The sequence below is a fragment of the Marmota monax genome, unplaced genomic scaffold (genome assembly GCF_021218885.2).
Source record: "Marmota monax isolate L192 unplaced genomic scaffold, Marmota_monax_Labrador192_F-V1.1 WCK01_AAM20220418_F8-fsc00008, whole genome shotgun sequence".
NCBI lineage: Eukaryota > Metazoa > Chordata > Mammalia > Rodentia > Sciuridae > Marmota > Marmota monax.
Window position 1 is genome coordinate 16,840,776 of NW_026694432.1, and position 12,715 is coordinate 16,853,490.

The following is a 12,715-nucleotide window of genomic DNA, read 5'->3' on the forward strand; positions in this document are numbered from 1 at the left end:
GTGTGGAGCAGTAGAAAGTGCCAGAAAATGCTGTTATCATCCCTGAAATCAGCTCCAGGCACTGCCCATGGCCTATGACAAGGGACCCTCTGTTTCCCTCGGTCATCCTGCCAGATATTTCCGTTTGATGGTCCTCCTTTCCTGCAGAGTTTCTGGGACAAGCAATTGGTAGAACTCTAGAATATTCTAGAACTTGTTGGGAGAATGAGAGGATGTGGATAAGGAAAGGGCCTAGAGTCACAGCACAGACGTGATTGACTGCTCACGTTTGGCCTCAGAAATCGCTCCCAGTGCTCTGCACGAAGGGAATTAAGTTAGTGACTAGAGGGGGCTTCAAGTTTAGCTTTTTCCTAAAATGTTTCTTGAACATTTGGTGCCTGCTCCTGCCACAGATGGGAAAAGGAAAAAGGGAAGGCCTAACTAAGAAAATGTGACAGTGACGTTAGAGAGGGTTGCACTCAGCATTGTGGCAGGTTTGCTCTGTGGACACCTGCCCATGGTTGGGCCACTGTGGGAGGTAGGAATAAATGTGGTAGCAGTTGGAGGGGTCAGCGATGACGTACAGAATTGTGTGGGCAACTACTGCGGTGGGCGGCAGTGGAGGTGGCGTTGTGGGGCAGGGCAGAGAATTCCAAGCGTATTCCACTGGTCGCAGCTGTGTGTGCAGTGCCTCTGAGGCATCAGGGGTCAAGGAGAGGTATCCTGATGTCTCCAGAAGGAGCTGTGGCCAGGAAGGGAGGACACACCTGTGCACAGTAAAGGGCAGTAGAAGGTCCAGGGCAGAGGGCAGGCCTAATGGCAGAGAAACTAGGGTTGGGCGTGGAGGCAGAGCAGGCAGCGGAGAATGAAGATTGAGTGATGTCATGAGCCAGTGGTGGTGAGTGTGTCACAGATGAGGACTTGGGAGAGCTAGATCGTGGTTTAAGCCTCCCTGGGAGGGTCTTAAGGCAAGTGGCAAATCTCTTTCCCTCCCTGGGCCTCAATTTCCCTGTTGAACCTGAGAAAGTTGGCCTTGGTCTCATGAGTCCTCCCCGTGCCAATGTTCTAAGACACTCAGGTGTCCTCAGGACCTTGAGGAGGTCTTGGGCATGAGGAGTCAGGGAGGCAGGGCCTGTTTGGGCAGGAAGAAGCAAGCCCAGATCAGAGGCAGGTTTTTGAAAGCCTGAATCCCTGTTTGCAGGATGAATACAGGGTTCCAGAGAGAGGGGAGCCTATGCCTTACAGAGGGAAAGGGGCAAGATGGGGCAGGAGAGGTGGGGCCTGGGGCACAGAGGACCAGTGTCAGCTCTGTGGGAGACATCGTCCCTGTGGCATTGGAAATCTGCTGCATGTTGACCTGTGTGCTTGCCTCAGTGTGCTCCCTGGGAGCGTCTATCCACGTGTCCTAGCCTGTGTGTGCATGGCAGGCCTCAGCTCCTGTTCCCACAACCCCATGGGCTGCCCCATAAAGATTCCATCTTCTGGGCCTGGGTTGGGGAGGGTACTGCAGCCAGACCCCATGGACCAGGTTTCCTGTCCCTAAAGTCCTGCCTGCGGTAAAGAGGTCTGCTTTCCTTCATTGTCTCCCTGTTGCTCCCCACCAGCGAAAGAAGTTGCGGTATTCAGACCTGGACTTTGAGGTAAGTGCTGTGTGTGTGTTGGCAGGTGGGTCATCTGTCCCTAAAGGGTCCACTCTTAAAGTGGCCAAGCTCCTTTGAAAAGCCTGACTGCCCCCCGCCCCCACCCGAGGATGTCAAGCCTGTGGTTTCTGTGGGATCTTCCCACTATCCTCTCCTGCCCCAGCAGAGCTCTGAGGTAATGGAGAGCCAGCCTTGTCACAGAGGGGCCCAGAGTACTGAGTGGTCTGGGCAGGGGGGACCAAGGTGGGTCCCAGGGCTGCCCCAGGGGAGCATTCCCCTGACACCCAACGGCTCCTAGAAGGTGATGCACACCCGGAAACGGCACTCGGAACTCTACCACGAGCTCAACCAGAAGTTCCACACTTTCGACCGCTACCGCAGCCAGTCCTCCGCCAAGGTGAGGGCTCCTCAGGGCCGGCACCTGACTCAAGCGCAGGACCTGACCTGGTGCCGTGGCCCAGGGCTCAGATCCCAGGGGCCCAGTGGCAGAAGGAGATCCAATAGGTGTGTCCTCTGGCAGGGTAGCCCGAAGGAACATAGGCAGCATATGTTCCCCTGGGCTAGGGGTGGGTAAGGCCAGCTGAGGGACTCCTGCCCTCCTGCCCTCCTTCGCTGCCTGGCAACCTCAGCTGGCTGCCCTGATGACCTGCCCATGGCATGAGCAAAAGTCCTGGAGCTATACAAGGGGTGGGAAGGCACCGTGGACAGTGACCATTGACAGGGCCCACCAGGATCAAGAGGGACACGAAGCAGATCAAGGACATGCTTTTAGGGCGGCCTGAGCACAGGGGTCAGGAGCCCCAGCTCTGGAATCGGGCAAATCTACATTTGAACTCTCTTTGACACCTGATCACTCTGTCACTTTGGGCAGTACTGGCTGTCTCTGGGCCGCCTCAGTTTATGCTGGGCACGGGGTGAGAAGGCCCTGGCCCATTGCCCTGGCTCTTCTGCTCCCTCCACAGGAAAAGCCCAGCCCCGGGGAGCGTCCCAGCCTGTCCCAACATCGGCGGCATCAGAGCTGGAGCACCTTCAAATCTATGACCCTGGGCTCGCTGCCTCCCAAGCCCCGAGAACGGCTGGCCCTGCACCGGGCAGCAGCCTGGGAGCCCACGGAACCTCCGGATGGTGACTTCCAGACAGAGGTGTGAGTGCCACTCCGGACTGCCCACTGCACAGAAATATATATCTCTCTATTTTCACACTCCGCTTTGGAACTACCCAGGAGCCAGCGCCCCCTCCCCCTCCCGAGGGCTGGGCAGGAGGCGCAGAGGACTCAGCTGGGCTGGGGGAGCCAGATATGGCGCAGCCTGGGGGCCAGGGCCCCTCCTTGTTTCTCAGAGGCCCCTCAGCCACCAGAGCCCCATCTTCGCCCCCGGCCTGTCTGTCCCTGTCCCGGGCTGGGGAGGGGGGAGGGGAACTTTGTTGAGAATAAACTTCAATCTGTGGACTTGTCTGCTAAGCTGTTTGCTGTCCCCCATCCCCACCCCCGGTGAAGGCCCAGCCCTGGCCCCCACTTTGTTCTTCCATCTCCTTGGTCCGCCTCGCTTGATCTTGGCAGATGGTATGGTGGGTGCAGGTCAGCCCTGGCTGGGCAGGCCTGGCTGGCTCTGACGGTAGCTGCTCACAGCAACCTTGCCAGAAGATTGTAGGTTTTCCATTTTATGTAGAAAAATGATGCCAGAGATGGGAAGTGACTTGCTCAAGGCCACATTCAGAGGCAGAGCTGGGACTTCAGACCCAAGCACTCCAGCCAGGCTCCTTGGGACTTGACTTTCATGGCTGCAGGGTGGCCGCAGGGAGCCGGGTTGTGGTGGAGCCTCCGTGTCAGCCCAGGGCAGGGCTTGGGGTAGGTGGGGTTGAGGAGTCCGGCTGGCTTGGTGGCAGCAGGCGGGGGTCAGGGACTCAGTGCCAGGTTGCATTGTTTTCACAACTCAGCAAACACTTGCTTGATTCCTGGGCACCCAAGAACGGGCATAGGGTCAGCACGTGGACTCATCTTGCCATGCATGCTGGGGCTCCTCTGTCGTCAGCACCTGGAGCGGGGCACAGAGCTGGCTGGGCCACTTAGCAAAATGACCACTTCTGAGCCACTTCTAGGGACTCTGAAATACAGACCCAGGCTCATGGAGTGTTGAGGGAGAGGTCAGGTGCTGTGGGTGGGTAAAGAAGGGACTGCCCAGTAGGGTGGGCTATCACAGCTGAGGCCTCACTGACCAGGCTGGAGGCGGAGCAGCAGCCCCTCTGGGGTTTTGCAGGCCTTGGTGGCACGGGCTTCTGCTCAGTCCCTTGCAAATCCTGCCTTCTTGGACCTCATAGAGGAGGCATGTGGGCAGGTTCCTCTCAGGACTGTGCTTCTAGACCTCCGAGCTCTGGGGATTCCTTGGTCCCCTTCCTCTTGGGCAGCCAGAAGTGCTCACTCAGGCACCACCTTATCTGATGCTTCAGGGCAGCTATTGTGACTCCCATTTACGGATGAGGAAATGGAGGCTCAGAGAGGGCATGTGATTTTCCCAAACTCCCACAGGTTTCCCGTAATTATTATATTGGAATGTGGTCAGGAGAGGTAGAATCCAGTGCCAGCCAGCTTAGGCACAAGGGCACTGTGACCACTCAGGAGTGCACATGGGTCCGTGGGCATGTGGGGCTGGCCCTGGGTGATAGGCTCCACTGTCAGAGGAGATTCTGCTCCTCCTCACTTGCTCTGTGGGTGGCCTTCATTCTTGGAGGCAGGCTTCCCTCCCAGCTTCTGTCACTCAACTTTGCCCCCAGAGGGGTAGAAGCTTTCTCTCTTGAATCCCAGTTAGAAAACCCCCAAGGAATGAAGGGCTCTAATTGGCCTCAAGCCCTGTGATTGGCAGCCCACAGGAGCCCCTATGGAGAGGGAGGAGAGCAGGTCTCCAAGAGGGGGCTTCTTCCTAGAAGAAGGTGACAGGTTTGCACAAACAAAGCCCCTCCCTGTCCATGACCATGTGCCAGCAGAGCCTACTGCGCCAGGCCAGGCCTTTCTCTGAGCTACCCCTGACGCCTTCTAATGGACTTCTTAGTGCCTTTGCCTGTGCTTCTGTCTCCTCCTTCCCAGCCCCGGGCTCCACGGCTGCTGCCTCTGGGGCCATCCAGGGCTGAGCTTTGATGTGCATTTCCCTCTCGTAGTTCTAGCTTTGCCTCTGGTTGAGGGGAGTGTGTATGTCCACCTTGTTGATGCTGCTCCATCAACAGCCACAGCTGAAGGCAGAAGCTTCTGGCAGCTTTGAGACCCACCACCTCTGTGGTCAGGAACCGAGCTTTCCTGTAGGTGGAGGCTGTGCCCCTCCCCACCCCCTCATCCCTGCTCCCCTAGGAACCATTTTGCCATGTGACCTTGAACCAGGTCACTGGGCCCTGCCTGACAGATTTCCTTAGGTATGAGTTGGCCTGAGAGCTCTCTCATTTGGGCTGATGTCTAATGACCATTTATTCCCTGGGCATAGCTTTCTCACCTCTTAGTCCTCCTTGTGTCTTTTGCTTCCAGCCTTAGTCCCTTGTCCACATGGCCCAAGTAGGATCTTTCCAAAATGCAGATCTGGTGGGGCCACTGCCCTGCTCAGATGCTTTCTGTAGGTCCTAGAATTAGCCTAGAAGGCCAGACCCTTAGTGACATGGCCCTTGTCTTCTTCCTCTCCTGGCCCACCTCTCACCTCTGTGCCTGTGTGCCCATGCTTCCCTCGGCCCGAACTCCCTCCTGATGAAAACCCTCGTCCCTCCAGGCCCAGCCCAGGCAGCCCTCTCTGTGATGCTGACCCTGAATCCTCTCAGCCCAGCTGTTAGCACTCCTTGGGCCCCCACTGCCCTTGGTACATATGTCACTGCCCTGATCAGAGTAGCTGCCATCTGCGACCAACTGGTTCAGGTGGGCATTCAGCTGGGTCACATGCAGCAGGCATCAGTTGACCCAGCTGATCACCTCTACAGAGTGAAATGGAATAAAGCTCTTTGAGCCTTGGTTTTCTCATCTGCAAGATGGGGATAATGCCTACCTAGTGTTCCTCACTGGGTATCTGGAGCATGACTCAAGATGATTCTTGTGTGTGCTAGGCAAGTGTTCTGCCAGCTGGGGACGTAGCTCTGCGGTAGGGCACTTGCCTGGTATGTGTGAGGCTCTGGATTCTAGCCCTAGCACTGGGGTTGGGGGTGGGGAAGCTTGGGAAACACTTGTTGGGTTCTATTTACTCCTCTGCAGTTAATTATTACCTGCCCCAGCCTCAGGGCTAGTGCAGATCCCCCTGTGGGGTGCTGTCCAGGGTGCTGAAAATGGCTGATCCTCTCCCAAGAGATGAGGCAAAACTCCAAGACCTACCCAAGGTCAGGTGCAGTCTCTCCTTGCCTTCCAGGCTACGGCATCCTGGGTCCCTGCCTTCACAAGGCCAGTCAGGCCCTGAGGGATGTCCAAAAAGTGTAATGTAATCCACATACATAATTGAAAATTTCCTAGTAGCCATTTTCTTTTAATTTTTAAAAATTGAAATTAATTTTGATAATATATTTAACCCAATATTTTTAAACTATGATCATTTTGACATGTAATCAATATAAAAAATTACCAAGATGGTTTACATTATTTTTTTGTATTAAGTCCTTGAAATTGAGTGTGTGTGTATGTGTGGGTATGGGTGTGTGTTGCGCAGTCCTAGGTATTGAATGGAGGGCCTTGTACATGCTAGGCCACTGAGCCACATCTCTGGCCCTTTGTGTGCGTGTTTTTCTTTCTTCTTCTTTTTTTGGGGGTTCTGTGATTGAACCCAGGACGCTTAATCACTGAGCCTCATCCCCAGGCATTCCTATTTTTATTTTGAGACGGGGCCTCACCAAGTTGTTGAGGTTGGCCTTCTAACTTGTGATCCTCCTACCTCGGCCTCCCAAGGAACTGGGATTACAGGTGTGTGCCACCGTGCCTGGCCATGTGTATTTTACACATACAACACAGCTCAATTCTGTCTCATCACATTATGTGTGCTCAGTCCACATGTGGCTGGTGGCTACCACACTGGACAACACAGCTCTAGGCAGAACAAAGGCAGTGCCTTTGGGCAAGTTCATTCAGTGTCACCTGTGAAAAGGAGGCATCTCTCTACAACCTACCTCACCTGAGTCATAGAGAGGGCCCCAGGGGGGTGATATAGGAAAAGCTCCCCACAGTGACAGCTTGAAAGAGGTCCTAAGTCAGTGATCCTGGAACCTAGATATTCTAGGGCTACAGGTGGACATGGAAGGGGTATGGGGAAGCAGAGGACAGTCCTGAGGACCCCTAAAGGCTGATAACAGGCCTGTCTCAGCAGGACTGGGGGAAGGGTATGCTGCCCACCTGACCCCCAACGCCTGCTTCTTCCCTCCCTCCTACAGCCCCAGACCCAGGAGGAAGGGGAGCAGATTGGGGCAGGAACTCGAACACACACATTAAAACTCAATTGGGTTTAATTCACTTTCATTAAGCACCAATTAAAAGGAAATTAGGTGACCTGGGTGTCCTCAGGGAGGACCTGGGGTGGGAAGTTGCTGGCTCCTGCCTCACTGGGCTCATTTCTCTCTGGCTCCTCATGCCCACCCTGGCGGCTTCATGGGGCCCACAGTTGGGATTTTCTAGGGCCAGTGACTAGGATGCCCCCATATTCCTTCCATTCCAGGAAGACTGCCACCCTCTCAGGCCCTCAAGACACATGCTAAGTGTCCAGGCCAGGGGACACTCCACTGAGGATTTTGGCCTTTAAGACCAGCGGGAAGCCAAGGAAGGCTCTGGTGGAGGGTGGGCAGGATGGGATTTCACATCAGAGGGGATCTTGGGGTGTGTGAAATGGAGGGGGAGAGCACCGAAGTGAGAGTAGACACAGCGACCCAGAGACCATCCAGACCAAGGAGACCTTTGAGGGGTGCTATAGAGGAAGAAGCGGGTGCCAGCCCCAGGGGTGGACTGGGATTAGGAGAGGAAGTCAAGGATAACCCTTGGGCTTCTGTCTTACCCACCCTGCCACTGGCTTAGGGGCACAGGAAGAAGACCAACTTTGGGGAAGACAATTAAGAATTGGCCTTGGGCATATTAACTTTAAGATGTTAAGCAGAGGGGCTGGGGATGTGGCTCAAGCGGTAGCACGCTCGCCTGGCATGCGTGCGGCCCGGGTTCAATCCTCAGCACCACATACAAACAAAAATGTTGTGTCGGCCGAAAACTAAAAATAAATAAATATTTTTTTTTAAAAAAAAGATGTTAAGCAGAAAGCAGGTGGTAGGATACCCAGGGCTGGAACTCAGGAGAGGGCGCAGCTAGAGTCACTGACAGGACAGGAAGCAAGATTGGAGAGTAGTAGGCTTTTGAGGGAGTGGGAGGTGAAGAAATGAAGGCAGTACAGACAATACTTGAAGTGGAGCTTTGAGAGAGGGAGAGAAAACCCTGGGCCTACTGTAGGCTCTGAAGGTGAATTAGCTGGAGAGGATGTCCTTACCCTGTCCCCAGCATCCTACAAAATGACAAACCAAAAATAACCAGCCCTACCACCCTGGGAGGCAGGGTCCTGAGACCCAGTAATGGATATCATCACAGAGATTGATTCTACTTATCTGTTGGGCTGTGGGCCAGCCACAGTTCCTGGATGGGATGAAGGGAGTATTGTGGGGGGTGAAGGGGGTGCTGGAAGGCACTCCACGAAGCCTGACTCCTAAACCTTCAGGGAGGAGACAGCTCTGGACTCCAGGAGGAAGCTTCCCGGCACAGATAGAGGTGCCAGCGCAGTGCCCAGCACTCTCCGCAGCCCTCACCCCAGGCACGGGCAGGGGTGAGCCCGCCCTGCAGGGTTCAGCTTCCCACAGGCCTGCTCCAGGCTGGTGTGTCCCCATCTCCTGGGGTGGCACCACTGGGCCCCAGCCATCAATCCAGGCATCCCTAGAGTCAACCAAGAAAGTCAATATTTAATTTGGGCACCATGTTAATGCCATCGATCGCCACCCCCTCCCCCCTGACTTCCTCAGGCTCATTTGTCACTTCCCACTCACTGCACACACTGCGGGTGGGGTAGGGTGCTGAACCCAGTGGAGGCAGAGAGAGCTCAGGTTGGAGTTGCCTTGGGGGAACTGGCCTGTGAGTGGGGGTGCTTGCTCCAGCTGCCTTCCTGTTCCCCTGCAGAATCACTGATCGGCGGTGCTGGAGGTTCCCAAGCCCTGTCCCTGAGGAGGGCAATGCAGAGGGGGACAGGGGGATCTTTCCTTCCACCTGGAAATGGGGTCTAATTCCCTTCATGTCCATACACAGATCAGACATTCCTGGGGATTGAAAGGGTGAGGGAAAGATGGAGACTCACCTTTCCTAACAGCACTGGGGGACAGGGGCGAGGACAGTCCCTGAGACCCAGAGCCCATGGGCAGTGCAGGCTCAGGCTTTCTGGGTCCTTCCTTCCTTGGTGCCCAATGTGTTTGTGTGATGCTACAGGACAGGGGGATAGATCTGGATGAGGGTCTATCTTTAGATCCTGGAGAGGGACCCAGAGGGACCTGGAGGGAGCAGGGAGCTTACAGGCTTGAGCCCAGCTGGGAGCAAAAGGGAGGATGGGGGGAGGGCGGCCCCGGGTGGAGGCTGGGCGTGGCCGAGCGCCACTTTGTTCTTGTCAGCTCCATGCATCAAGCGGTGGGCTGTGCCCCTTGGGCCAACTTCCTGTCACTGAGTGGACAGTCAGGGGAGCTGTGATCTATAGCACTAGACCACCCAAGGGAAAGATTGAGCCCTGCTTGGAACACCAGCAAGGCAGCAATAGCACAAGTGTACACACAAAGAAGCAGAAAGGAATCCTGCTTCAGTGAACTTATCCAGACATTTGCAATTGAAAAGCCAAAAAAGTCATTTTTTTATTTCATCACATGTGGAAGTATGATGCTTCACGGAATAATGGGATTCCCATTATCAATTATGCATGGGAATGTCAGACTCTTTTTAATGGGCACCTACATGTCTTCATCTGGCCCAGGTGACCCCATCCTAAGCTGTCCAAGGATCTTCCAAGCCACCCAGGTGACCCATTCTGAGCCATTGAGTCCAGCCTGGCCTTGGTCATTCAGTAAGCACTATCTGTGCTGGGCCTTGGGCCTTAGGCACTGACAATCTGAAGCCAAGGAAGACAGAGTCTGTAAAGATGCCAAGGTGGAGGAGCTGGGAGAAGAGATTAAGCTTCTTTCCTAAAGTCCCTAATTGTTCTTTTTTGGGGAGGGGGTACCAAGGATTGAACCCTGGAGTGCTGAACCACTGAACCACCTCCCCAGCCCTATTTTGTATTTTATTTAGAGACAGGGTCTCACTGAGTTGCTTAGGGCCTCGATAAATTGATGAGGCTGGCTTTGAACCTGGGATCCTCCTGCCTCAACCTTGCTTAGTGCCTTGATTTTGCTGAGGCTGGCCTTGAATCCTCCCGCCTTGGCCTCCCAAGCTGCTGGGATTACAGGCTTTCGCCACCATGCACAGCCATGATTGCTCTTTGAATGAAGTTAAGGCTCCTCTCATGGCTCAAAAGGCCAAGCATGATCTGGCTCCTCCCTACCACTCCAAAGTAATCTCCTGCCACTCTTCTGCTCACTGACTGAGCTGCAGATACATGGCCTCCTGTCTGATCTTAAAACTCATTTTATGGTTTCTTCCACCCCAGGGCCTTTGCATTGGCTTTATTCTTTACTTGAAAGACTTTGTCCCAGTTTTCTCCTTTGTTGCCTCTTCCTCTGTTGATTACTGCTCCAATACTCCCCAGAAGAGCCTTGCCTGCCTCTTGTGCTCTCAGAATAATTTGTTTTAATCACATCATCTTAATCCTTCCATTGTAGTGTTTCTCCCAATCTGAAATTATATCACCTATTTCCTGTTTATATATGTCTCCCCCCTGAACTGTGAGCCTCTGAGGACAGAACAGGGTCACATTCACTGACATACATACTGTTGCCTGGCACATGATAGGAACTTAATAGATGCTGCCAAATTAAGGAAGGAAGGAAGGAATGAAGGGGAGATATTGGGGGAGGAATGTCCAGGAACCAACTGGTGCTGAGGTTCTGGGCCCCACACCCAGCCTAGAGCAGACTGTGTCTGTGTTTATGCCCAGGGTGGGGTGGGAGCCCTTGCCTGTGCAGGCCTGGGAGGGGGAGAGCCCCCAGGACACCAGCCTCAGGGCATGCATATTGCAGAGGCTCATTCCTTGAATATTAACTCACCGCTGGACTGGCAGCCCTGACTGTTTTCTGAATTTTTCACTGTCAAGGCCAATAGCTGACTGGGGATGGGGGTTGGGAAGACAGAATCTGCTTCCAGAAGGCCACATACGCTTTTGTGTGCAAGTGTCACACACAGCTCTTTTTCGGCAGGGGCTTGCTCCCAGGTGGCTGTACCTGGTGTTGGGTACAGCGGTATTTCTGGGCATGTTCTGCCTCTAGCTGGCCTGCAGGGTGCACAGGTTGGGTTGGGCTCAACATGCCATCACTTCCAAGCTCAACTGAGAGACAGAAGGGCCCTTAGAGACCATGGACTTTCACTCCCCCATTGTGCAGAGAGGAAAACTAGGTCCAGAAGGGAGAGGAAGCTTGAGGTCACATTAGATGCCACGGAGGCTCAGGACTCCAGCTCAGTGAGCAGTGGGTATGTGCGGAGGGAGCCTTTAGCGTGTCCAATCCTACACCGGGCACTAGGGACTCACTTCCCCAGAAAAGCCAACAGTCGAGGAAGCGGGGCTTGGGATGAGGGAGACAGAGCCGGAGCAGCAGGCTCTGGAGCAGGAGGGGCTCTCCTCTGCCTGGCGGGGAGAGAGTCGGGGAAGACAGAGAAGGAAACACTTGCGCTGAGCTTTGAGGACTAATTGAAAGCTCAGCAGGCAGAGAGAGGGGAAAGGGCACTCCCGGCTGAGGGTGCCACATAAGCAAAGGCACAGAGGCATGAAACAACCTGGCAAGTTTGGGGAATGGCAGATAGTGCGGTTGGGCTGGAGAGCAGCGTGCAGGGAGGATGGGCCGCAGAGCTGAGGCCGTGAGGGGGCGGCTGACATTCCAGCGGGCCCTGGGGGCCACGACAGGGGTTTAGACTTTTATTCTGAGGGCCATAGGGGAACCACGGAAGCAGACAGGTTCTAGAAGAATTTCTATAGCTACCCAGGAAAAGTGCATTCAACAAATACATTTTGAGCACTTATTGTTGTGCCAGGTATCACTCTGGGTCCTCGGGAGATAATCCTGAATGAGGCGCACACAGTCTCAGCTCTGAGTTGGAGACGTACACAGACAGGTGCACCAGGTAGGAATCTTGGCAAACGAACAAGAAATACCCTGTTTCTATACTCTCTTTAAACCAGCTCCAGTCTGATTCAACCTAAGCCCTTTCCTACAAGTTGGCAGAAAATTCCAAATTCAGTCATAACTGGGGATACCCCCCCCTTCCTCCATAGGTGTGCAATGACCTAATGGTCCCACCTCATTTAAATGTGGAGGAGGTGCCTCCTGTCCTGGGTCACAATGCTCACAGAGTCCTAGTCCACGTGGTTCCTTGAGATTCAGTGACTCAGCTGTTCCCCTGGGGCCTCTGGTACCTTCCCTCCCCACCCACAGCTCCCATCACCTGTCAGGGAGGGCACCACTCCTCATAGGACCCTCCCTCCTGCCCCCTGTACAGCTAGATGCCACTCTCCTTTCTCTGTCCTCTTCTCTCTGTCCCTTGGGAACCCCTAGCACAGTCCCTTCCAGAAGGTTAGCTTTTTTTAAAAGTCAGAATGAGCCATCAGACTTCAAGCAGCTTTTGTGTTCAGCCCAGCACAGTTCCCCGAGGCTAGGAAAATCAAAGGCTGTGGCTACCAGCTTGGAAGGGGAGAGGGGAATACAGGGAGGCAAAGCAATTCACATCTCAATAAGACAGTGACTAGAGACCCAGGTGTGCACTGGAGGTGGGGGCATGGGGTTGCTGTAGAAGCTCAGACAAGGGCACCTGACTCCCACTTGGGATCAGGAAAGGCATCCCAAGGAGAGGAGCATCTGCCCGACTGAGTCCTGAAGACGGTAGGAGTTGGACAGGAAGGGTGTTCCAGGAAGAGACAGGAACTAACACCCTGGTGGGGTGG

At 54.4% G+C, this 12,715-nt stretch overlaps 1 protein-coding gene across 10 annotated transcripts in view; it reads left to right on the top strand.

Annotated features, from left to right (window-relative positions):
- Positions 1-3,066, top strand: part of Adgrb2 (adhesion G protein-coupled receptor B2) — a 35,392-nt gene extending 32,326 nt beyond the window's left edge. For 7 of the 10 annotated variants that reach the window (XM_046469429.2, XM_046469432.2, XM_046469435.2 and 4 more), the window contains 3 exons: positions 1,584-1,619; positions 1,918-2,016; positions 2,582-3,066. In XM_046469429.2, the coding sequence (XP_046325385.1) occupies positions 1,584-1,619; positions 1,918-2,016; positions 2,582-2,767 (321 nt within the window). In that variant the 3' untranslated portion in view covers positions 2,768-3,066. The remainder of the gene's footprint in view (positions 1-1,583; positions 1,620-1,917; positions 2,017-2,581) is intronic. The other 3 variants (XM_046469431.2, XM_046469438.2, XM_046469439.2) reach the window with 1 other exon arrangement.
- The last annotated feature ends 9,649 nt before the right edge of the window (positions 3,067-12,715 follow it).